The sequence below is a fragment of the Phlebotomus papatasi genome, chromosome 3 (genome assembly GCF_024763615.1).
Source record: "Phlebotomus papatasi isolate M1 chromosome 3, Ppap_2.1, whole genome shotgun sequence".
In the NCBI taxonomy this organism is placed as follows: domain Eukaryota; kingdom Metazoa; phylum Arthropoda; class Insecta; order Diptera; family Psychodidae; genus Phlebotomus; species Phlebotomus papatasi.
Window position 1 is genome coordinate 55319332 of NC_077224.1, and position 27629 is coordinate 55346960.

The following is a 27629-nucleotide window of genomic DNA, read 5'->3' on the forward strand; positions in this document are numbered from 1 at the left end:
AAATTTTCAGAAATATGTTTTAACGAAATAAATAATTCAGTGGTTCATTCAGATGAAATGCATTCTAACTATTTTTCAAAAAAACGTAAGTTTTTAAATAGGAGAAGGCTTTCAGGCTTGCATGTACTTGGCTTTGAACATTACGTATTTCCCCATGATCCTTCAATGAATCTGGCCTATATTTTCAGTATATATGTGACTTAAGGCTGGCTTATTAAAAAAAATTGCTATTAGACAAGATTAATTAATAAAGAAATATGGGAAAAATATGAAGTCTTCGAAGCCAGAGTGTGTGCGAAGCATGGAAGCCTTCCCCTATTCTTATTTTGTCAGAAATGGAAATTTGTTTCCAATATAATTTTTTTGAACTATGATATATTGAAAAATAATTTCAAAACCAAAATTATGTTATTTTTGAATAATTTAAACAAACTTTTATGAGTGATATTGTTTGTTGAATGAAAATTATTTTTATTCGTTTTAAAAATCGTTTCTGTCGAAATGATAGGTAATTTTTGAAACCTTCAATCAGACTGATTTGATCATTAAAAATTAGAATTCTTACTACTATAAGTCCTACTCTTACGATTTAAGAAAAATTAATAGAATTTCGATATTATAATCTCTGAAGAAAATAGTGGCGTTATTCTGTGGTATCAGAATAATTTATTTATGGATATTTATTTTTATAAAACAATCGGTTAGCCAAGATATAAAAGAAAATAAGAAACAAATATCGATCGTATGTAAATATAATAAAAGTTCAATGTCCTTAATCGCATTCATTAGTGAAACCATTACATTAATTAATTAATCAAATAGATCAAATTGTTATTAAAATTAGTTAAAGACTAAATGCATTTATTGTTTTACTCAGAGACTGTAATTCGAAAATTAAATTTTCTCTTTTCAAAAATAAATGTGCTTAACGTTTTTAAGTTCTAGTATTTGTTACAGCAAAAATGAACATTAAATTCTCCTGTACTACTTTAATATTGCAAGTCTGAAAATTAAAATTTTTTCAACTTGTAAAAACAATACCCCCAAGCTATATGTAAAATTAAGAACTTTCTGTTGCTGAAATTCCATCCGGATTGAGGCCTAATATACGATCAGAAAACTTTGCTAGTCGACCTCATTTGCACGAAGAGATTGTTAGTTTGAATATTCCATGGTGACGAATTATTTATGAAAATGCTTCTAATGGTTTCGGTGCGGGCAAATCTGCTGGCCGGTGATGTGATTACTGGTAGAGCTCACGCATCAGAGCATCAGAAAGTCCAATGGAGCGAAAGAGAAGGGTATTTTATATTGGGTATTGTGCGAAATCTCACCGGCCACAGGCATCTCGAGCCACAAATCGATCTTCCACCTCTTTTCACTCTTCTCCCGAAAGGTCCTCTACCACACACCCCGCGGATTCCTCACATTTTGCAATGGGTGTCTCGAGAGGAGCAGAACCAGTCCATCAGCCATGCCGCTAGAATTCATAATTGTTTTAAAAACGCATCTGTTCTTGTTCACTTTGTTCTTGTAGGTCTCTCTCCCAACATAAATAAAATGTTTTATGTGCATTGTGTGATCCCCTTTGCCCATCGTCTCTCTTAAGGAGGGCCTTTCGTGCAAGACTTTTGGTACACACATACTCTACTCGCGCCCCAAAACATTGTTAATTCCATGGCAGCTTCCCAAATACACATCCATTTCTGGGGATCATTGATTTTTTCTTAAGCCATCACGAGAGCCTCCCGGGAGCATTTTCCATCTCTTTTGAGATGTCCATCATGTGCATGTTCTGCCCAATGTCTATTGACGAATTGATACCCGACTTCGGCAAAAAGATTTCTTGCCACTTTTCTTTCTTTTTTGTTGCAAAAGTCTGCAGCGAGGGAAAGATCTTGTGCCCAAATGCAGAAATTCTTCAATGTTTTAGTCCAAGACGTTGAAGCCATCAATCACATGCTTAGAAGGTGAACTCCCTCCTCAGGGAGACTTTTCATCACTTTCTCAGTAATGTTGTTGGGGGAAAGGTGCTGACTCCAGAAGGAAACTTTCATCAGCGGAAGAATTTCACAATTGCACGTTTTTAGTTTAAAGTGAGAAAATTGCAAGAAAGTGAAGCCATATGTCTTCTTTGTTCAATGTGTCTTGGTGGTTTCAGATCAAGAAATACTCAGAGAAATTTGTGGGAAAGATTACAGAGAGATTGCAATGTCGTACACAGACAAAACTAAATGGAATTTTGCATACTAATTTGTTGTTTTGACTTTTATTTAATGATCATGCCATCATTTTTGTTGAAGATTAATTATAGTCGAAGGCGCACCTATCAGCACTTTCAGAAATCGTATCATGACCTATTGGCATACTATTTTGTATAATTTGGGATAGAAAATTTGAACACCTATCTTTGTAGGAAATGTAGATTAATGAAAAATGTCATATTACTTGCATTTTATTATATACATTAAGTAAATTTCAATGTTTTAACGAAATTGCCAATAGGTGTTCCCTGTCGATCAGGTGTTACTTCTACCCTACATGAGAAAGTATTTTTTTGGGCGTAGTAATCCTATCGGTCATTCCTAGGAAAATAAATAAAATAAAATTTATTTTCCTTAAATAATAAATATATTTCTATAAAAATAATCTAATTATTTTTTTTAACATTTGGATGATTTTTTTGCATTTTGAAAGACAGTTTTCAATTGTTTATAAAATTATCAAAATGAACTCTATCTCAACTCCATATTCAGGATATTTTTCCACAGAATATTGAAAACTGTTCTGACAAATTCTGAATTTATGGTAGAGAAATAGTAAAACATTGTTTTCGAGCAAAATAAACAAGCTATTGACCAGAATGTTGTTTCGGTGGCTTTCAAAATTAACGACAGAATCACATTGACAGTAAAATGCTCACCGTATTTCGTTAATTTACGTATTTTCATTGCAATTGTTACGCAAATTCTCGATTACCGTATTACCTTATCTCATACTCGGTGGCACTAGGTGAAAATAAAATATAAGAAAATTGAAGAAATAAAACGAAAATTCGATAAACGGTGAACAAAAAAAAACTCCAAGAGAAATTAATCGTACAGTTATTTTTGCTCACCATTTATCGAATTTTCGTTTTATTTTTTCAATTTTCTTATATTATTTTCACCTAATGCCACCGAGTATGAGATAAGGTAATATGGTAATGGAAAATTTGCGAAAGAATTCCAATGAAAATGCGTAAATTAACGAAATACGGTGAGGCTACGGCGAGCATTTTATTGTCAATGTGATTCTGCCCTAACTTGTAAGATAAAGGTCTTTAACTGTCCAAATAGACTCAAGCTAGTCTTCGAGAATATCAAGTCCATAAAATGGCAGTAAAGATTTATTAAAAATTGTCATACACTGAGGGCTTATGATCATCGATTAGAGGTGCTATGCATAAATTTCTTTAAGGGGTTACATGGGTCGAAATATACAAAAAAAACAGCATATTTTTTCATTTTTTTTAACATAATGAAATATTATGCAATTAAAACTCTTAGGCATATAAAAGTAAAACATTTAAACTATATTTTCTGAAATCTTCATTTTAAAATTTTAAAAATTTGGTTTTCGAGTTCCTTTTGAAAAAAAACAGACATTTCGGTGGACAAGATTTTTCGAAATTGGTTCATCTGAAATCCAAAAACCAAATATTTCCTGTTAGGTGATGAGTTGAACTTGTCCTAGAATGAAGTATTTTTGAAAAAAAAATGTTATATGAATTTTTTTGGGAGAATTTTATTCAAAATATACCATTTTTGACGTATTTTACAATTCGTTTCGTCTTGTAGAATAAGTTTTGTGATCGAGTAAACATAAAATCCTTTATTCAGGAACCCAGTTTCACTAATCAACTAACAGGAAATATTTGGGTTTTTGATTTTAGATGAACCGACTTTGAAAAATCGTATCCACTGGAAAGTTAATTAAATAAAAAATCTCCAAAAATCAGATCTCAATGGCTGAATTTTTGAATTTTTTAATGAAATTTTTAGGATATTAGTTTAAATGTTGTACTTTTAAATTCTTAAGAGCTTGAATTGAATTTCTTTTTTATTATGCTGAAAAAATAGAGAGAAGAGTATTTTTTATTCTTCTCGACCCACGTAACCCCTTAAATTAATCCTTTGCTGCCACATTTAATAGGGTAAACTCGAGGACCACCCTGAGTCTACTTGGACCTTAGGCCTAATGTATAAATTACAGCAAAAATTGTTACTTAATTAGGAAACAAAAAAAAAACATTATAAGGCATTGTCAATTATATCTGGGGCTATACTAACTATACAATCATCGTATCGGACTCAGGCTAGGCCTATGAAGATTTTGAGAATGCGTTTTACTCTCAATTGTTATTCAAATAACAAAATTTTAATTTTCATTAATAAATATTCTTAATTTTACTTGCGTTAATATGGAAAATTATATAAAATATTAATTAATAATAAATTAATTAATTACATAATTAAATAATTTATTAACTTCTTTTAAAGTATTGTTTAATAGTAATAAACTCATATTGATTGGTAATAAATTCGAAATAGTCAAAAATATATTACATACTTTTTAAAAATTGAACAAAAAATACTCTAACTAGGTCTAAAATACTAAAGATGTTTCGTGTTCTCTCATTTTTCCTTTATAAAGGTTTTTTTTAATCTTTAGTATTTAACGCTTTTTTATTATTTACTTTATGATGTACATAGAAAATTTATTTTTCACTTACCAAATTAATTAAAGTCATCATTATAGACCAAAATGCTTTAGCCTATTTAATAATTATGAAAAGAAAATTTTCAAAAATTATTGTGAAAATCCACTTGAAAAATTCTTCAAATCAAGGTCCCAAGGAACAGTCAATCTTTTTTTTTCTGAATGTGACAATTTGAATATGTGATTTTATTAAGAATGTTCTCGCTAAGCCCTCGATCTATCACACTGGAACATCACCAACAGGTACGCTAGAGCCAAACACATTGTCTTTTCTTATACGGCATCGGTTGATGAACGATGGTGATAGATTCAGACAAGTATTGAAATCTAAGGCCGTTGTTTTCCATTTTTTAAATAGTAGATTTTCGAGTAGTAAATCCTAAATTTTTCCGCCTCTTTTATCACTGCGCAGCAATTAGTCTTTGGTGCTATTGTTAGAGATGTTCCGAATGCAATTGCAAATCTTTTAGGGATTTTATGCGCCAGGATGACCAATGCAAGACTTCAAGTAAGACTAATGTTCAATGACGCCAGGGAAGAGTTTGAGGGACCTCAGAGGGTCACCGTCGGTCCATTAGATTTTTTGGCATCAACATAATTTTGTACCTGTGTCTCACCTTAATTTTCCATGCTTCACGCACAGAGAGATTCCAACCCACGGTCGCTCCACAATAGAGGCCTCTTCTCTATTTTTGGGCACGACTTAAAGGTGAGACAGAGAAGCCTTCTTTCGCTTCAGCACATTCCATCCTCCTCGGTTTTCTCAATAGACTTTTGTACCATGGGATGTTTTTTTTTCTTGTCTGGCCGTCTCCTCTGGATCCCAAGAAAGCCCATTTGGATAAGAGAGTGAATAGAGGCTTAGAAAAGATCTGGGATTTGGAAGCTGTATTAAATTATTATTATTACTAATAATGCTAACAACATTTTTGTCGAAAACTCTCAAGGAACATAATACAAAATAATGGTCTTTTTTTTCTTCCTCCTCTTCTATGGGCTAGTTCATCGTCATCTCACTTCTGTTCTCTTCCAAAAAATTCACTCAATGTAAAAAATTACAAATCCCCAAATATTTAATTTGGATTTTATTAACCAAAACGAACAATAAAAATTTCCCATCCGGATTTCGGAAGATTCGATATCTGTGAGAAAGTTTTCTAAAGACCTGTCAATCCTTTCTGGGAAAAATTTCTCCTCAATTGAACACCACCCCAAAAAAAATGCCCAACAAGCAATCCATTCGTCTCCTTGTTTATCAATTCATCCGAAGAAAGTATCGAATTAAAATAATTGTCGATTTACATGCGTGATTCGGGTGAGATAAATTAATATTAAAAGCTGAAAAAGGAAATTGTGAGTGAATGGGTTTTGGAGCAGCGAGGAAAAAAAAGAGAATTTAGTGGAGAGAAGAAAAGAATTAAAGTATCAAATTTCCACACTGAAATAATCATAAATTACCCCCTTTTGAGCTTCCAGTATTCGTGAGATTCTTTCATTAATGAATATATCACGGAACGGTATATTTTATGCTCTAAAATCGCAAATGTCTCCAGCATCTTGTAAGAATCCGCCTTAAGTTCGCAAAAAAAAATGCATTTTAATAGTCTCTAATTTCATCCTAACGAGCTGTTTTTTATCATAGCAGGAAGAGGAGTTCGAAGAATTGAGTCCGAAACCATAATTATTGTTCGCTTTTCGATAGAACCAACTGCTTCTTCCACTGATTGCAAGACTCATTTAATTTCTATTTCTTCTCTTTTGAAGGTTTCTCAGGGTTGTTCGAAGGGGATGTTTAGTATAATATTAGAGCATAACATATATAATTTTATGACAAATTATGTTTTCAATATCCTTCGAAATGATCAAAATCATTAGAACACAATATAATATTATAACAACTACTCATTTTCTTGATGCGAGTTCACGAAAGAGAAACATATGTTTGCATAATTTAAGTATAATTATTTACAATAAGAATAATAAAAAAAATTAATGAAGTACTCAAAGAATGGTTAATAGGGGATATGGGGTATCTTTGAATTGAGGCTACTTTGAAATATGGCTTTTTTCAATTTTTAATTGAAATTGAGCCTTATCTTAGTGTATTTTAGCTTCACAATTGGTCTGTAGAGCTAAATTATGTTACGGTAAAATCCAGTTTCATTTAAAAATAGGAGAAGACAGCTCTATTTCAAGGCAGCCCCAAATCAGAATTACCCAACTTCCTCTTATTGTTTAAAATAATTCACCTACGCTGATGGTCAAATTTTCTTGATACCAGAATACGTTAATTCACTTTTCAAAAGGGGAATCTCGTAGACGGTGGCAGTCAAAATCCCGAAAGCCAAAATCCAGAAAGCCAAAATCCCGAAAGACAAAATCCCGGAAAGGCCAAAATCCCGAAAGCCAAAATCCCGAATGTTCAAAATCCTGAAAGGAATGAAATTATGGGGAGGAAAATATTTAGAATAATTTCCCAAAACACAGAAGATTTCCCTTTGCCTCCAGCAAGCGCAGGTGCAATCGTGGGAGTAGCTATGACACTATGAGAATTCGGGATTTTGACCGGGATCCCTCTATACGATGAATACTTTTAACTTTTTAAGGACGAATGGGACACCGGTGTCCCAAAAATAAAAACTAATTTTTCTTACTATTTAGAGGAAAAATTGACTTTTTATAGTCAAAAAAAATAATGTTTTTTTGTTTTTGTGACACCGGTGCCCCACTCGTCCTCAAAGGGTTAAAACTCCCGAAATACGTTTTGAATGGACAAAAATGATTGGAATCACAGACATTTTTAAAATACTTAATTTATGTTTTTTTTAATTCAAAAATATTCAGCCAATGTGATGAGTGATAGTTTCAACTAGTCAAACGTTGGTGTTGATGCGTTATTCTTTAGGTTTAGCTTAATTAGCAATATTATAGTACAATCTACAATTTGGTTCATTAGCTCAGCCAATTTGGTGTACTCTGATGGCTGACTATAATGGCCGGCTATAAGTGCAGTATACCTGGTTCAATAGTCAGTGGCCACACAAGGCTGCAAACTAATCTTTAGATTCGTCTCTCAATCATGAGTAAGGCTTCTTTTACAGTTTGAGTCATTGGCACTACCTAGGACTTTATCTCAATTAGTTGCAATTATCTTAATTCTAAAGAGATTTTGACTACGAGTTTGATTTTTAGCGCATAAGGTCTTGAGATAAGGCACTAAATCCACTAAATACTAAAACTACGAAGATCTGAAATAGGCATTTTTGGAATTGTTATTCGGACTTTAAATTCCCAAAATTCATGTTTTTTTCTTAATTACCATTATCACTAAATGTGGTCAGATATTACATGTTTACATTCGTTATACAATCTTTTAAGACCTTTCATTCACTTATCTTTTCGGCGCTAATCTTAATATAAGGAGAGAGCCGTGAAAAATCAGCGCAATCTTATCGCTATTTCTAGCCTCCATGACTATTTAGGGGTTTGTTTTCTTAGTTTTCTCCATTTTTATGAGAATTTATTTTATATTCACTCGATTTTGAGTTACATATATTTCGACGTCACGCTGTCGCCAGCTCTAGAGACCAAACGGTTAGAGATAAAGACTTGGGATTTTTAGGGGAAGTCGCCCATAAATCGACCTAAGGATTGTTAATACGGTTAATATACTCCTTATTTTTCCCTTATCCCTCTCCTTCTGTTCCAAAACCATTTTTTAAGAATTCCCGAAAATGTGTGCGATTTTTTCAATTTTGGATATGTATTAAAGATCATCTAGATGGACATTCCATATAGGGAAATATCGTTGAATCATTGCTAATAATGGTTTTTCGAAATCAAAGGTCAAAAAGGCTTTAGAGAGCGCATTTCTCAACCGAATGGTAACATGTTTAGGTTCATTGGAAAGGTATTGGAATATCTGACAATCCGAAAATGATTCCAATCGGTTATGAACTGGTTCATAATCAATAACTAATTTTTATCCGGAATTCAATTATATTACTCATAACCCAATTTTGGAAATGTTTTGAATGATTCCAAATTTTCGGTCCAAAACGGTTGAGAACCAGTAAACGTTGAATGATGCGCAAGTACCTTCACAAGTCCTGCAAGGGGATTCTGTAAGAGTATGACAATGTCATATGACAAATTTTCGTAGTCGTTTCCGCATTCTAAATCTCAATCAAGGCCAGAAAATCGATTAGCTATTGCAGAAAAACTGCACAAAGTCCTCAGTGACTGATCTGAATTGACTTTCGAAAAGTTCTCCTGAATTTACAGAATAATGCGACTGAAATTTGTCATATGACTTTGTCATGCTGTTAAAGAATTCGTCCCTTGGAATGCTTTCCCAGCCCTCTTCTTAATAATTAACTGATGTACCTAATACATTTAATTATTCGAGCTAGTTAAAATAAAATTAGAATTGGTTAGAACTTTTTTTTAAATCAAGGATATTATCTGGTTTCTGAATAGGAAAAGTTTAACTTTCTTTCATTACGTCATTCGACATCGTCAAACAAACATTACCGAGAAAAAAAAATTCCGCATGTCGATATGCAAAAAATACTTTTCTCTTTCTGGAAACGACAAATCGTTCGACATTCTCAGAGAATATCGATAGATGTACATTATTTCAATAAAATAAGAATTCCAGAGATAGTGTCAGTAGATGTGTAAGAATCTTACAGTAAAACCTATAACCAATTTTTTTTGCACTATCATTGAACGGTTGATGGATTTTTTTCTCGTCAAGGAACAATTATTAATTATTGTAAACATAAATGATTTTTTTAGCTGTTGTAGTCAGATTGAAAGATTCTGCCATGTGTTAGCAAAAGAGGGAATTCCGTGGTCTGAAATGTGAAACGGCAAATAAAATTGGATTTAGAGGAATTCTTTGGCGGGAATATTGGGTGAGAATGATTTGCACTTTCTTCTTTCTCTTTGGATCTGTTGGATCGTATTGCTGTGAGGGATTTTGAGAGGCAGCCGGGGGGCCAAATGGGCCGCTTCAATCATTAGGATGGGAGGTAGCTGTGGTAATCTCCTTTGCCGATGACCTGATGAGACAAAGCTCTCTGGCATCGGGAATTAATAGAGAGAACTGAATAACATCTCTCGACTGACAATGGGTTTGCTCTTAGGGAGTGTGTGTTCTTTCACCTGGATTGGTCTTATTGCCCATCCGAAGATGTCTGCGAGGCGCAAAATACCACTTCAATCCCCGTCGACATCTAAGCCAAAAGCGCGCGCCGTTTTTCCACCTAATAAACACACAGACATCAACATTGTGTCTTCTTGTGTGATCAGGGAATTCAAAGAGAGAGATGGGCACACGAGGGGGCCTAAGGAGGGACTCCGGGGGAGGGGGGATCGTGGACAAAAAGAGAAATGTGCGGAGACTCCACTACAAGTGAGGCTGGAATTGAACGTGAAAGACCTTTCGGCGGAGTATTCAATGCGACCAGTTTTCTTATGCTGTTTATCTAACATTACACTCGTTCTCTGTCCGTCGAATGGTCATCATCACCAGCGGCAGCAGTGGCAGCCGCGGCAGCCCGAGAAGAATCAATAGGAAGACCAAGAGTCGTTAAAGAATACCTTCCATCTCACTCGTGCACTATAAACATCGTGGATTAGAAAATTTCTGCTTGACCTACTCCTAAAGCCAGCAAAAGGCCCAAGAAATGTAATACAATGTTCGAGTTGGGAGAGAGTGCATAGAGGATGAAAAAAAAAGACAACATACAGTTCCTCTTATGACCAAGATTCTTCCTCGTAGCCAGTCGAAAATGATGCTGCGGCAAAGAAAAGGGCTCCATGTCGGAATTATAGAGTAACATTCTAGATAAAGTGGAATTCAGGAAAATTGAGCAAGTTCTTAATGGGTGCTCTTGGCAGATTGACCATCTTGCACCACCATAAGTCCCGTCTTTTGAATTGTCTCTGAAGAACAACGGACTATCTCTATTGAAGATAACAGTTTGATCTTAACGATTGCTATTTTCCAAGTATCAACCAAAGCGTTCTGTACTTTGCAAAATCCTTGAACTTTCACGCTTACCAAACTGAAAATTTATTTCATTAATATGAAATGCTTCTCTGATTGATGGTTTTATTGTGCCGATTAGATTCGTTAATAGCCCAGTTTATTTAACAAAAAAAAACTTGCTATCGTGATTGAATCGTAAAATGTATTTTTATTTATTAAAACCATTACAGACTGTGGCAAATGAAGGTTATGAAATTCAAAATTTTGCTATATTGTGATACTGAGTTGGAGTTAAATAATAGGGGATATCAGAAAGTTTTTTAATGATGAAAATATAGTGTTTTGAATAAACACAAAAACATTGTTCTTTTTTAAATTGTGATCCAAAACTTTTTATTTATTCTTTTTTTTATTTCGAGTTGTTAATCATGAATTTCAGTCTTGTTCTTGATTTACAATAATTTTTCATGGTAAAACTTTTTTTCCTATTTAAATTACATCAAATAAATTTCAATATTTTGAAGGAACTACTAATAAGTTTTATCTGTCTTCGAATCCATAAAAATACCCTTGAATTATTCCTAATAACGATTTTCAAGGTTAAATGTCAAAAAAGCTCTAGGTAGCTTATTTTCCAACCGTTTTGGATAAATTTTTATCGTTGGTAAGGTCTTCGAATTCCTAACAATTCTAAAGAGATTTAAATCGGAAATGAACAGGAAATATTCTAAAATTTAGAAAAAAATAATACACGATCATCTGTCTTAGAATCTATTAAAATACCCTTGAATTATTCCTAATAACGATTTTCAAGGTGAAATGTCAGAAAGGCTCTAGGTAGCTTATTTTCCGACCGTTTTGGATAAATTTATTATCGTTGGTAAGGTCTTCCAATTCCTGACAATTCTAAAGAGATTTAAATCGGAAATGAACAGGAAATATTCTAAAATTTAAAAAAATAATACACGATCTATTTCCTCGTAATCATAAAGATCATGATTTTGGAGAGGAAGGGCAAGGGTGGGCGCATAAGAAAGGTCATAGTAATGATCCTCAGTTCGTCTTATGGAGGAGTCGTTAGCATTCAAGTCACCGAACTAATAGAAAAAGAGAAAAATTGGTTTTATTGCTCTTTTTATGGAGTTAGAACCATAGTTAGAGCATAACAAAAAGAACTATCAATCCCTTTGTACAATAAAAGCTTAAAAGAAATTGTAGTTAACAATGTTAATTGCAGTAGAACGTTCTGTAATTTAACATACCAGAGCTCTTCGAAAAAAAAAGCGAAAAAAGAGATTTTTAACATACCAATTCCTTAAGATCGTGGGTGGGCCTCAATATCACCAATGAATTTGGAGAATAAATCATACATTATTTACTATTATCAAAAACATAAAATAATTTCGTAATCTGCATTTTTTCCCAAACGTACGATTTTTTTTTTTTGGAAAAGAGGGAGTAATATTTTATGATTTTTTGTTTTTAAATTACTTTTGCAAGATCGTAAAAAAATAATAGAACAATCATCTTGTAATATTTCAAAACCACACATTCCTGAATATTTTTGTTATTTCCCTCGGTTAAAAGATTTGTGCAAATTTAAGATTTCTATTTGATGATCTCATTCTGAAGTTCCCCATCAGAAGGCATAGTAATTAAAAAATTATGTAACTATCCATTGCGAGAATTTCAACCATTCAAGAACTAAATAGCATTTGCATAAAAATGTTCTTCTTTCTCTTCTAATTGAATTCTCGAGGTTGTTTTCCAGAGAATCTCTCCCCTGAGAAGTCAATTTAAATTTTAACCCAATCTACAAATTATTTGCCTCTTGCACGTGATAGAGATTGCCAACAATTGCGTGGTGACTTAGTATTAAGTTTGAGATCGAGAGAATCTTTTTGCGGGAAAATTATGGCTTAATGTTCCATCTTGATGACTTTTTCCCGCATTTTAGGCATTGGTTTCCACGTGAGATATTAAATGTCAAGTTGATGGTGATACTATCACAAATTTCTGGGTCATTTTAGTGTTAGAAAAAATTTGCTTAAGGATGCTAAATGCCTTTTCGTCAGAAACAATAAAACTGACCCAGAAAGAAGGAATTCTAGATAAATTGCAATTTGTATGCGGGAATGTGAAGATTCCGTGGTTAATATTTCGTGAAATTCTTTTCCATATTATTTCTGCTCATAATTCATGTTGGTTGTCATGGAGTGTTGAAAGTTGTGGGGAATTTCAGATGAATAAATTTGTAAGATGATGTTCTTTAGGAGGGTTATTTCGTAGAAAAGTCTCAATCACAGACAATTTAGTTCTACACTGAGATAAAATATTTTATAAAATTTACAAAACTTTATAATTTTTATACTTTTGCAGCCACGACGAGAGTGAAGAAATTGTGTAAAGCAGGGCATGGCTTCGGGACGCTGGAATCGGTGATGGTGCGACGAAGGAATGTTGGTAGGATGGCAGAGGCATCCTCCAAGCGTCCGCTGATCATGCTTTGGATTGCGCTATGTTTGCTCGCGATCGGCACTGGCGCTGAGCATGTGCGCGAACTAGAAGTATCAGAGGGAGTGCCAATAGGGCACCAGATAGGTTTCATCGGGGAATTCCTGCATGGCCTGGACAGTGGGCCACCGTACTTAATAGTTCCGGTGCCGGGCAGTGCAGTGGACAGTGATCTTGCCATCGATCATACAACCGGTGAAATTAGGACCAAAGTGGCATTAGATCGTGAAACGCGTGCTTCATATTCGCTCGTGGCAATTCCGTTAAGTGGTGCAAATGTGCGTGTTGTTGTGCGTGTCTTAGATGAAAATGACAACGCTCCAACCTTCCCCACACCTGTCATGAACATTGAATTCCCCGAGAACACCCCTCGTGATGTCAAGCGTACACTCAATCCTGCCCGGGACCTCGATCTTGGTCGCTACAATACCCAAAGGTACAACATCGTATCGGGAAACGTAAACAATGCTTTCCGACTATCTTCGCATCGAGAACGAGACGGGGTACTATACCTAGATTTACAGATCAACGGTTTTCTCGATCGGGAAACCATACCGGCATATAGTCTTGTGATTGAGGCCCTAGATGGTGGGACACCACCACTTAGGGGCCAGATGACCGTTAATATCACAATACAAGATGTCAATGACAACCAACCTATTTTCAATCAAAGCCGATACTTTGCCAGTGTTCCTGAAAATGCAACTGTTGGGACCAGTATCCTTCAAGTTTTTGCCACCGATACAGATGCGGCTGAAAATGGATTGGTTGAGTACGCAATAAATCGTCGTCAGAGCGATAAGGAACAGATGTTCAGGATAGATCCACAAACTGGCTGGATCTCCGTAAACAAACCCCTGGATTTTGAAACGAAAGAACTCCATGAACTAGTTGTTGTGGCTAAAGATCATGGTATTCAACCACTAGAAACCACAGCTTTTGTATCAATTCGTGTAACGGATGTCAATGATAATCAGCCCATCATCAATGTAATCTTTCTGAGTGACGATGCCACTCCCAAGATTTCGGAATCTGCCCAACCAGGGGAGTTTGTTGCCAGAATAAGTGTTAACGATCCAGACTCTAAAACTGAATACTCAAATGTGAATGTGACATTAAGTGGTGGTGACGGTCGTTTCGGTTTAACAACGCGCGATAACATCATATACTTAGTGATTGTCTCTCTACCCCTCGATCGTGAACTTCAACCAAATTATACGTTAAGTGTTGTAGCTACGGATACTGGTAACCCTCCTCTACACGCTAGCAAAACCATCTACCTTCGCGTAACTGACATCAATGACAATGCTCCTGAATTCGAGAGTGATTCCTACCATGCCAATGTTATGGAGGTTGCAGACCCGGGTACCTCTGTTATCCAAGTGGTTGCCGTGGATCGCGATGAAGGCAACAATTCTGCCATAATGTACTCCCTCCTAGACACACCTGATACTCATTCTCAGTGGTTCCAAATTGATTCGCGTAGTGGACTTATTACTACACGTGCGCATATTGATTGTGAAACCGAACCTGTACCTCAACTTACAGTAGTGGCAAAGGATAGTGGACATCCTTCACTTTCCTCAACTGTTAGTGTTTTTGTGACCATTCACGATGTCAACGACAATGAGCCCATCTTCGATCAGAGCTTCTACAATGTATCAGTGGCTGAAAATGAACCCAAAGGACGCTGCATTCTTAAGGTAAGACGTTTTAAATTTTATTAACATTAAATTGGAACTATAGTGTTTGCTAAAGGAAAACATAAAAAAAACAAACAAACAAAAGTACCAAGTTCGAAACACCTGATAATTTTTGAGAAGGCAACCTTACATAGTAGTATTATTCGGAGTGAATCTCCGTCCGGATGGGGGAACACAAATGGTGGAGTTTTCAACCCAGAATCAAAAACTAAAGTCTTCTACCAGAGCTTTCGACACGCTCCGTGTCTTCCTCAGTGGTCGAGTATGTCAGTGGTCTTTGGGTTTCGTTGGGTTTGGGGATTTTTGTGTTTGGTGGGAGGCATTCAGTGTTTTTACAAGGAATCCTGGATGGACACAACGCACAACCTTCAATCATCCGGTGACAACACATCGTTTGACAACACACCGGGTTGACGCCGGATGATTGAAGGTTGTGTGTTGTGTCCATCCAGGATTCCTTGTGAAAACACTGAATGCCTCCCACCAAACACAAAAATCCCCAAACCCAACGAAACCCAAAGATCACTGACACACTCGATCACTGAGGAAGACACGGAGCGTGTCGAAAGCTCTGGTAGAAGACTTTAGTTTTTGATTCTGGGTTGAAAACTCCACCAGTTGTGTTGCCGCATCCGGACGGAGATTCTCTCTGAATAATCCCACTGTTGCATCAACGGCAATTTATTTCTTAGAAACCTTACATACTAAAACATTGAAAATAAAATTGTCTGAACAATTTATTTAGAACGTTATCAAAGTTAAGAAATTTACGCAATCCTTGCTAAGTTTAATTTAATCTTTTACGGAGATTTTACTTTTGACGGTTAGTGTGCTGTAGCTCTAATTCTTCATTGCAACATCACTCATCCATGCCCTAAACCTACCCTTAAACCATTCTTCTGAACTCTCTGAGATATCTCCAGCATCTTGCATGAAACATATGTTGTGTATTTATCAAAAAATTGGAGGTCTTGACCCCTGGTATGTTCTCTCACGTGTGTTTTTCGGTAAAACAACCAACAAGAAATGCAAACACAATATCTTTTGTATCCACAAATACACACACACACACGAAGATTGCGACTTGTTCGCGGGGGAAGTATCTTCATATAATACAGTCGATCATAAGATTTCACTTATACAGAAAGACTTATGGTTCTCAATTTTTGTTCTTAGAAAAGTACCTTTCCGGGTGATTCTCATTTATTTAAACGTGCTAAGATGAACAGATGCCATGCCAAAGACATCCGGAAGGAGTGCTTGGCTAATTGCTGTTGAAGAATTCCATGATTGTCGAAGCAACTCGCCCTCCCAGAACATCAAGTTTGAGAGGCACTGAGCAATTGGAGTTTGGTATTGAAACTCTATCGACTTATTCACATGTTTCTCTTACTCGTGTCGTGGCTCAGTTGTTACGAACAAGTCAGGTTTTTACCCAGGGAGAGCTCCCAGCCCATCTCGCCAAAGTCTCCGATGTCGATGATTAATAGTCGCAAACTCATGCACCCATTTTGATCGATTCCTCTCTCATTCGGTACCACGAAGAAAGGTTCTCAAAACAACTACACAAAAAAGAAATCCTCATCATCTGAGTTTGAAATTGTCAGGCAGTCATTCTCTTTTGTAGTCAAGTCACAGTGCAAATGTTGATCCAAGAATGAGGTTCGAGAGGTTGATTTGAGTTTGTGCCAAAAACTTGGTGATCTCATGGGGAAACTATGTTGAAGAAAATTGCATCAATTGGAAGATCCGTTCATTGACTTAAAGGATACTATTGGATAGGGGCTTTGCCCTGAAATACCCCTTCATTTGATTTTCCCCTTATGGTAAAAATCAAACATTTATCTCTCTGTTTTCACTCAAGAACTCTCTCAGAAGAGAATCGAATTATAAACTCTACAAGTATTGTCGAAGAAAAGTGATGTTACCCATCTTCTTCAGGTCCAATCTCAGGCACGTGAGAATGAATAAGACAGCGTGTTGGAAGATGGTATAAAGAATAGACATAAAATGATTAATAGACTCGCAGTCGATCCATCCATCTGGGATGCTTTTCTTGGGTGCTTTTGAGAGATTCCTCAAACTCATGCTTCTCTTTGGGGCTCTTTTATTGTTTGGTCTGACGCTCGGGATTATTTCTCACCAACAATTGCCTTCTTGCATCTTGGTCATTTTCTGAAGAAAAAAAAAAGAAAACACAACAGGGCAGTACAAAGTAGCAAAAAGCAATTTATGTGCAATCATCGAGTGTGGATAATTAGGAATTTAATTACTTTTATTGCCATGCGAATTTTCCTTTCACATATGGAATTTAGCAAATGCTTCAGGGCAAATTTGTCTAGAAGGGTTGTTTAATCTACTAACAATAGCCACCCATTCCTCTGGACTTCTGGTATTTCTCATCTTGGGTGGATTATTGTGGTGCACCTCCTGAAGGTGATGATGCACCATGAAAGAAATTATATTCTGGTGAAGGAGCATTGGGTTGGTTCAGGAGGAAAAAAAAATCTCGTCAAACAACAAAACCTCACAGTCGTCATCCATTCTTCATGTTGGAGGCAATTATTTTCAAATTTGTGAGACCATTTATGAAGCAACGCAGCACTGTGTATTTTCCATCCCGAAAACCCTCATCGAGTTGCATAGGGGGGTTCAGAAAAAAATAAATAAAATGTTTACTTAAAGGATTACACACATTTTCTAAACCGAAAATCGATCAAGATCGAGAAATGAATAAGTTACTTTCACAGTGAATCGTACACTGTAAATCGGGAAACTGATGCTGATTTTTGCCGAAAAACCGACTGATCGATATTGAAAGAGCGGCAGTTTGTAACCATTTTTTCGAAACATTATCACACATAAATTCATTTCTGGAAATCAAAAGTTCATAATATATTTGGGAGAGATCGACAGATTAAAACGATCTTTTCGAAAAATCAAAAACTGAAGTGATTTTTTCAAAAGATCACCAAACTTTTTTCAATTTTTTCGATTGATTCACCGACTGTTACGGCATTTTGTAAATGTTGACAAATCGGTATCATCTTTCGACAGATTGATACAATCCTTGTGAAGATCGATTATCAACACGATTTTCGCAAACGATCTAAAACGGCTTAGGGCAGAATCATATTGACAAGAAAATGCTCGCCGTAGCCTCACCGTCTTTCGTTAATTTACGCATTTTCACTGCAATTCTTACGAAAATTTTCCATTACCGTATTACCTTATCTCATACTCGGTGGCACTGGGTGAAAATGATAAAAGAAAATTGAAGAAATAAAACAAAAATTCGATAAACGGTGAGCAAAAAAAACCGTTCGATTAATTTCTCTTACAGTTTTTTTTTGCTCACCGTTTATCGTATTTTCTTTTAGTTTTATTTCTCCAATTTTCTTTTATTATTTTCACCTAGTGCCACCGAGTATGAGATAAGGTAATATGATATTCAAGAATTTGCGTAAGAATTGTAATGAAAATGCGTAAATTAACGAAACACGGTGAGCATTTTACTGTAAATGTGATTCTGACCTTAGACCTAAAATCATAAAGATCTTTATTATTTTATTTTTACAATAGTTAACGCATTAGTAGATACATAGCCAGTGAAGATTGAGAGATTTAGGATCGATAAATACTGCAGATATTGTCTCTGATTTATAACAAATCGTAGGGGAAACTGGGGCACAACCAAATATGGGGTAGCACCGAACACTGATTTCGCTAAGGCGAATATTTCTTCGGTAGACAAGCATCCCATACAGATCTCATCCTCTGAAGTGTAATATCTAATTAAAAAATCGCAGTTTTCGGTGATGCCCCAGTTTGCCCTACAGCTTTGGACTTAGCTTTCAATTTCACTGAATATTATCTTCCTGTATTTAAAATCTGTTATTAATTGCAAGATTGAAAATCATGCAACCTATAAAAAACTTTAGTGTTTCTGCAAGTTAAGTTCGAAGTTAAGACGGCGATGGTTACAATAAAATGGTGGTATAAGGGTATAATTTTGTGAAGACAAGTTATATTTTACAAGTGATGATCGCTATATCAGTATGATGTTTGCGAATGATTCACAATCGATGAGATTATTGAAAGATAAATTATTAGTAAAATATTTGCAAAAGTTCGATTAGTATGATTTTAAGTGATTAGTGTCAATTTTACTGAAAGATCTACAGATCTGAAGCTTAAATCTTCAGCTGAACTATATTGAATTTAAGCATATCTGTATTGATCTACTTAAAATTTACAATGATACAATTTTATAATATTCCTTATTGAGCACCCTGTAGTTCCAAATACAGTGAACTACAGCGTTCTTAAGAAATATTGGGGAGAAGGGGGATATATTTGGATGTGGCGGAAATTTTCGTGGTACAACACATACTCACTCAATCACTCCCGAAGATCTTGGTTTCATGAAAGCAACAACTGAGATGGCAAACGACAAAAAACCGCGGCCCAAGAGCCTCACAGAAATAATCTTAAATGGAAAAGGGAGTAACACAAGTTCATGTATATGTGTTGAAAAGTTGAGAAAGAGAGCCCCAAAGATTTAAAAAAAAACATGTGAGGAATACAATGAAAAAAATCCGAAACATTTCTGAATGTACAAAATGCGAGACGATAATTTAGATTTGATGTTACACGTTATGATTGCTTTGGATACTCTTGTGACCATGAGGAATGCCGTGGACCCTCTCATGAACCACCCGGGTATGCTGCAATTAGACTAAATCAAGAGACACAGCGCTAATTAGTGAATTGAATTAACACAATTCAATAGCACCTTCAATTGGTGATCAATGTCTTCAGGGGGGTTTTGTCATTTCGATGGACAGTTAAATCCCCCTCTAGAGGCTTTTACCGGCTCAACACGTGAGTGTCTTAACGGAATATTGTCGTCAATGCTTCAGAGAGAGAACCTTCTTTCGAAGATTATGTGAAAAGCTCCTGGGGATTTTCTCTTGACAAAGTCTCAGCATATTGATCTGGAATTTTGAAGGGGCACTTCAATAAAACGTTAAAAAATGATTGAAATTCCTCAAGCATGCTCACAAGGAATTTTTGACGCAATACTGAAGTTTTCTCGACGCCTTTGTTTGGTTTAATCGAGTTAATTAAGAGGGGAGAAAATAATTAATCAAAATTGGGTAAAGTAACTTGTACACCAATGCGATGTTTTATGCGACGGCTACATTGACAGAAAACATTTATCAACAGAAATCGTGGAATTTTGAATAATAGAGAATAATTTTTTGAATTAAAAAAATGTTTAATAACATAGTTTTTATTTGATTATTACATCAGTATTTTTTAATGTCAAAGGATTGTGAGCAAAATGGTCCAATTTTTCGCCACGAATGAGACTCATACCATCGAATAGGTATTGGCAAAGCTAACAACTTTTGCTCCGGGACCAACCCCAAAAGTATTTTTATTTTATATTTGATTTTAAAATAGTTTTTTGGTTTTTTAATGTCACATTTAATCATCCCAACCCAACTCGTACAAATCGGGACGATATCCAGAAACCTTAAAGGAGAGAGAATACTCTTAGTCAGTCTCGGAGTAAAATTTCAAGCTCTGTCTCAAGCTCCCGAGTGAAATATTTCACTGCAAATGCGTGTTGTTCACAAGAATGTTAACCTTAAAACGAGAAATATTTTTCTTGCGGAAAATTAGATATAGAATCTCAACAATATTTTGATTGTAATTCTGGAGTAACCAGGAGTATCCTTGCAAACCATAATCGGATATCTCAATCCATTTGGCTTATGAGACATATAAACGACTGTCGATTCTGAAAATTATAAACGACAGTAAAACTTCTTTTAGCTAATACACAGAGAAATCTGAAAAAGTTAAATTAACATTCCGGAAATGTTAATTTTTACCCTGCATTATTGATCCGAAATCGGTGTAAATATTATGCTTTTTAGGTGTATTATGGGTTAAACTTAGCCTTTTTTATGTTAATTTTACACTTGAAAAAGTGTAAAATTAACATTAAAAAATATTGATATATTTTTACACCTAAAAAGTGTTAAAGTTACGAGGAAAAAAAGTTAATCGCACCCACTTTTTTCTCAGCGTACAAATATTTATCATCAGTTACATTCTATTAGGAATGTAACAATAAATGGCTTAACAATGCATAAAAGGTTGCAATTCACTTAATCTGACAGATATGGATTTATCGATAGTATCGATTTAATAGTGTCGAAAAGTTATCATTCCACCCCTGGATATACTTGTGGATATAATTCATCAAGTTGGTATTTTTCTTCAAGCTGATATTGATAATTATAAAAAACTTGTCTTCTTTATGATTATAAAGCTTGGACTGGAAGTGTGATATATCTCAATATTAAAAACCTATATAGCATATCACTTTCAGTTAATTAATTAAATGAATACATTTGGAATATCAAAAAACATTATTGATTTAATTGTTAAATAAAGTACTGAAGAGGAAACTGTAGGGGAAGTAGGGCACCTTTGAATTGGGATAGTATTAAAATTGTGTTTTTGCTCCTATTTTTAAATAGGATTGAGCCTTATAATGTAATTTAGCTTTCTGATTGCTTTGTTTAGCTAATATTATAATTAGGTTCAGTTTAATTTAAAAATAGGAGAAAAAATAGTTTCAAAGCTTCCCTAATTAAAAGGTACCCCACTTACCCCCATATAGACCTTTTTCTGATTTTATCGGTAATTTGTCGATTAAAAATATTTTGATAAAATCCCACGTGTTTGAGGACAGTTTAGGAGTGGTTTGTAGTGAAAAAAAGTCATTTGCTCATATAGTGCGTATTTATAGCTGAAAAATATATAAAATCTCGGCAATTAAAATTATCTTTGAATGACTATTGGACTGTCTGTTTTCAGAAATTCTTTCACTCCTTTATGGCTTTTGCGATCTCACGATGTGTGGAGTTCTATCTAAAAATAATCTCAGAAATATTTGCCTTTTTTCTCCATTGAATCATCTTAAAGAAAAAAAAAGTTTTAACTATTTTCTTGGCTCCAAAAAACTGCAACATTTAAAAGATCGAAACGATCTCAAACTCTCATTATCAGCCAATAAAATCTTTTGGTGTAAACAAAATCAATATAATGTCAAAAGGAAAAAAAATGCAACGACAATCATAAATAACTTTGGAAAAGGTATCAAGTTTTTGGGTTGGGATGTCTGTGAAGAAGACTTATTTTTTGCATTTAGGATCAACGATACAGGATGATTCCGATGACATTCTGCTGTCTTTATGGATGCTTTTTTTTTGTAAAGCTCGCGCGCCTCGTTCTTCCGCGGGAGCCGCGTCAATAGCCATGAGATGTTGATAGTGCTGTGTTTGGACCACGCAACCAGTGACTCAAAGTTCAAAACTATTAAGATAAAACTGTTTTCGTCTGTCGGCACCATGAGACACGTTTGAAGGGGGAGGCGCTGAAGGTGGGAAGAGCTGTTGGGTGAAAGAGAGAAAACAAACAGGAATGTTAAATTTCATGTTAATTAACAAAATCATCATCATGCATCGTTCTCATCTTTTTTTTTAAACTTTAATTCCTCAGATCAACATACACACACATACATTTCACCTTAATGAATTCATGTCAGTTGCTTGGGAATTGAATCGTTTCAAATTATTGTCTTCTACGGAGGCCACACAAAACTTATTATCACTTTGTGCATTAAGACAGCAGTGTCTTGATTTTGACCTCTTGGCTTTTCGGTAGAATTGATAAAAATAAAAAAGAAGCAACTGGAGTCACAGGGAGCTCCTTCCCAGGGGACTTTATCTCAAATGTCTCACTTTAACCACTTTCAAGTGGGATGATGCTACATGGAGAATTTAATAATCCTCCTTTTTTGGAAGACAAAGCCGAGGTTATTGTATTTGTATAAGCGTATGGGTTTAGTGTTAGATGTCTAAAATTATCGCTTTTTAATAAGAAGTTTTGCCCCAATCCATTAAGGTGCACCTAATAATATACCAAATTCGAAAAAGAGAAAATTCAACTCTTATCGTAATTTTCACAAAATAACACATATTTTAAATTGTTTATAACGAAGTAATGCTCCGGATTTAAATACTTATTAGGTCACCAGCAAGTTTTCTCGCATTAATATTTGGATGTTTAGATGATTTTCACTGTACTTTATTAGCCAGAGAATATAGAAATGGAAATTACAAGTCAACTTATTAATAAAATAAACTAATATTGAAATTCATAAAATATCATTTCCGAAAAGGTTTAGTTGTAAAAGTTTGCTATAAGCTCACTTTTAAATTAAGTTCAAATACTTAGATGACATTTGATTTTACTCAGCGATTTGAATTGATTTAAGCTTAACTGAGGTTAGAAAGCACCCTTCGTGCGTAATTTGTGCTAGTTTTTAAAAGCTAGATCCGTCTTCCTGGACAATAATGCATTTATTCACTATTTTTATCATGGGATAAATTATTGGTTTAGTTTTTATATAGAAAATTATTTTCACTACCCTAGATGCGGGCAGTGGCGGATATAGGGGGTAGCACAGAGGCAATGCGCTGACAGGGCTGTTACTCCGGGCGAGACCACCGGACAGTTCTTTTAAATATATTTTATGAGCTCATAAGACACGAATTTTATTAATTCGGTCCCCTTTAATATTGCAGATTTAAAAGTTTGAATTTACTATTCGATTCTGATTAAAAAATAAACAAGGACGTAGCGAACGAGGGGCAGGAAGAGGCCATTGGTCCCCTCTACACGAAATTCAAAAATTAAAAAAATTCAAAGTAAAAAATCTAAAATAATGCAAGAATATTGAGTTTTAGCTTACCTTAATGTCATTTTCATCCAATGCGCTTTTATTGTTTTGTTGAATTTTTTGAGCTTTCCAAAAAAGCTTGAAATCTTTTAAATTGGATTAACAATCGATAAATTACAAATGTCGATAAAAAGCATTAAAATCTAATTTTTAAATTCTTCAAAATAAGCTTTTAAAAGAATTTTGGTGAAATTTTAATTTAAATAAAGCTTAAACACTAAACCTACCGACTCGGGTCTTGGTAGGTTTAGTGTTAATGACGTTTTGAAAGAGATTTGGAGAATATATAGCTAAAGCTTTCCAGATCAGGCCCCAAAATAATTAGAATAGGGTTAGAATCGAACTTTCGATAACTGAAAAAAAAAACATTTCAGATTCTAAGAAGAACATTTTCCATTCCAGTTTTAATAAATGTACTTCAAGGAAAAGCCTTTTTTGTTGCTTTTGCAAGCTTTTAGCTTACAAAATCTGCCTAAAGATTAAATTTAAATTAAATTTTTAATTTTAAACACCGTAAAAGCGTATTGTTTTCTTTATCGGAATTTTCTACCCAAGAAAAACTTGTTTGATTTTTTTTGACACTTTAGAGATTTTTTTGTGGAAATGTTCTCGTCTTTGCAACCTCAATCTATGTTGTTAATAAATCTCACTGTTCCAAATTAGACATGATTCCAAATTATCCAATATTACCCTATCGCTCAGTAACATTTTTAATATCTTCGAAAAACAAATACAAATGGTTGAGTTTTTTTTAAAAATCTATATAGAAATTTTAGAAAATTTAAATGATGTACTTTTATATCCCTAAGAGTTTGAATTAAGTAATTTCGGAAAAAAATGAGGTACAATTTGAAATTATGTCTAGCACTGAAAGTCGGATCAAGCAATAGGGGAGAGCCAATATGTTTGAGGTACTTTTTATATTTTGAATTTTAAGGCATTATTTCCAAAACTCAGAAAGCTATGTTGAAATTTTTGTATATCGTTTATTATACTTACTAGTACACTTTATTAAAATAACTCGATTATTCTTTTTGTCACATTTATTTAAATAAATCAAACAATTAACCCGCGTCTCATACATGCAAGCTCTTCCCTACTGGTACTTAATTCGCACATCTTCCTTTTAATTTGATGAAAATCATTTAAATATTTTAGTTGATTAGGAAATAATCAAAATTGGTATTCTACGTTTTGACATTATTCACTATGTCCGACTTTCCAACTGCTTTGATCTGACGTTTAAATGTTTATTCGACTTTTGAGAGAGAATGTGCTGTGTTTTACGCCAAGAAAAGAATGAAATTAAATTAAAATTTTAATTTGAAGTTGAATCTTAAGTATACGATTTTTCAAATTGTACCTTCATGCTGTTTTTTTTAGTTTTTTTATACGCGTATCCTTAATGATTAACTTAAGACAATTAAAATCGTTTATATATTGGTGTTGCAAAATTGATTTTAACATGTAGGGGAATGTTGGCGTGGTTTGTACAGAGTGAACCTTCAAACAACGCAAATTTTCTCTTTGTTTACAAAGAGCTAGTTCGTCATTTCTTAGCCATAAGATAGAAAATTATTAAGCACATGATTCGAAATGAGAAATGGTAAGTCAGCTCTTTGCAAATAAAGAGAAAATTCACATCGTTTGTAGGTTGACTCTGTGCGAACCATTCGTACATTCCCCTACTAACTCTTATTTCTCTTTAAAATCTATTTAAAATCAGAAAAGGCATAAAGGAATAGTGAAGTGGAAAGCACTTAGGAGAATCCTCGAACTCATGAAATTGATGCTCTCCCATGTAAATAAACAATAGTCCTCTAATACTGAATTCCGGAAATGTTCTGGAACAGGACAAATGTGATAGTTTTTTTTCTTGTTGTCCACCATGTGCAGAAATTACGTGAGAGTGGAATGCATTTGCATTTCGTGGCAATCAATAGTGAGGGTATATTTAAATAATATAAATTCTCTTGGCATTAGTGTACCGAGCACGAGATGAAGGTGAGATCTCACCATGGAGATGACCAATAAATTGTCCAAGAGCACACAATAATACCATGTTCATTATATGCTCCATTCGATTGTTGAATTGCCTTCCAAGACGCACGATCACACGAAAACACCTGCCAATAGTACAGTTACCAGGCAATGGTTCGAGATGGAATCGTGTATTTATTGAATCGTTTTCCCAATTTTAATCGAAATCGATTGAAAATGATCTTGCACTCGTTCGAAGCCCCAACAATAAATTCTTCAATCCTATGAGATGAAATATAAAAAAGGATTTATTCTACTCACGAGGAAGATGCATTTTCAGAGGCATGCAAACAGATTCCTTCCTCCCGATCCTCCTCCATCTAGTTACTCCAGCATTTTCCGATGCCGAAGAAAAGATGGCAATTCGCATTTGGATTTCTATGTGTGTGTGCAATCAAATTCATTTGCATAAAACACACTTTTGCAAATGCCGCAATTCATCTCTAGTTATGCTAATTTCCCAGCATGAATTTACTTATGAGACTCTTCCTCTATGACTCGCCGTCGTCCTCCCCCTCGTCTTCAATCACACATGCTTCATGTTTATCTCCTCAGTATTGCCCATTCATTTTCATACAACGTTGTCCAATGTTCCATGCATTACAATTCCCTACACATTACTTTGTGTCTCTTCACATTATTCACGTGGAAAGTGAATTTTGCTTGCATTTCTCCCGAGGGGACAGTCACTGTTACAAAATTGGTAATAATCTTGTACTAAACATTTCCGTAAAACTCTACCGGGGGGTACAGTCAAATATTTCAAACCACATTATTTAGTTTACGCGAGAACTTTGTTTAATGAAGGCTGAATACTAAAAAAGAAAGGCTGTGTAAGTATATTGATATTGATCGAACGTATTGATCGAACTGAAAATTCGAAGACCAAAAATTCTGAGACGAGAAGATGGCATACAAAAAAAAAAACACCAGTTTGTTTCGAGATGAAGTATTCGGAATAATTGTGCGGATTCGGAATTATTGAAGACGAAAAATTTGATGAGGAAATATTTATTAGTAAAGTGGGGTAACTGGATCGTTTCCGAAGAGTGCTACTTAAAGGCTTGTTTTTGGACTGATGAAATTCTTTTTTACTTCTTCTAAATCCATAGAATTATTCACTGTTTCATTCGGAAACATAATATTAAAAAAAAATATTAAAAATATTAAAGAAAATTTATAAAATAACGATAATACTGAAATAAGTCAGCATGCACTAACTGGGTCGCCTTTTCGCTAATTCACTTTTAATTAAACCTTTGGATTTAAAATACTTTGCTAGATTTTTTTTTTAAATATTTTCAGATATTCAAAATTGAATATAATTAATTTCGAAATGAAATAATTCTCAAACTGAATTCTTCCTACACAGAAACAAAATATTTCGTAAAATTGTTCGTAATAGTTTGTGAAGTGTTAATGAGGACCCTTAATACTCGTAAATAGCCACTAAAAAGTTCGTAAAAATTCATAAATATTGTTCCTAACATCATCGTTGACGAGCAATTTTTGTTCTTTTACAAACAGTTTTGTTTGTCTGGAAAAAATTTACGAGCAAATGACAAAATTTTACGAACATTCTGTGTGTTTACGAACACTTACGAACAAATGTTTGCAAAAATCCACAAACTTATTTGTGCGTTACTCGATTTACGAGCATTTACGAGCAATTTAACGATTTTTTATGTGTAATAAAAAGATAATTTGAAATTTCGAAGTGATTCAGACTTGGACTGAGTAATTGTGGATTTTTGATTATAAAGTAAATTAACAAAACTGACAGCGAATG

At 34.4% G+C, this 27629-nt stretch overlaps 1 protein-coding gene across 1 annotated transcript in view; it reads left to right on the plus strand.

Moving 5' to 3' along the window:
• Positions 1-1194: 1194 nt before the first annotated feature.
• LOC129806725 (protein dachsous-like) overlaps positions 1195-27629 on the plus strand; it is an 87842-nt gene continuing 61407 nt past the window's right edge. Inside the window, exons 1-2 of the mRNA XM_055855497.1 lie at positions 1195-1249; positions 13139-14976. Coding sequence (XP_055711472.1) covers positions 1195-1249; positions 13139-14976 — 1893 coding nt within the window. The remainder of the gene's footprint in view (positions 1250-13138; positions 14977-27629) is intronic.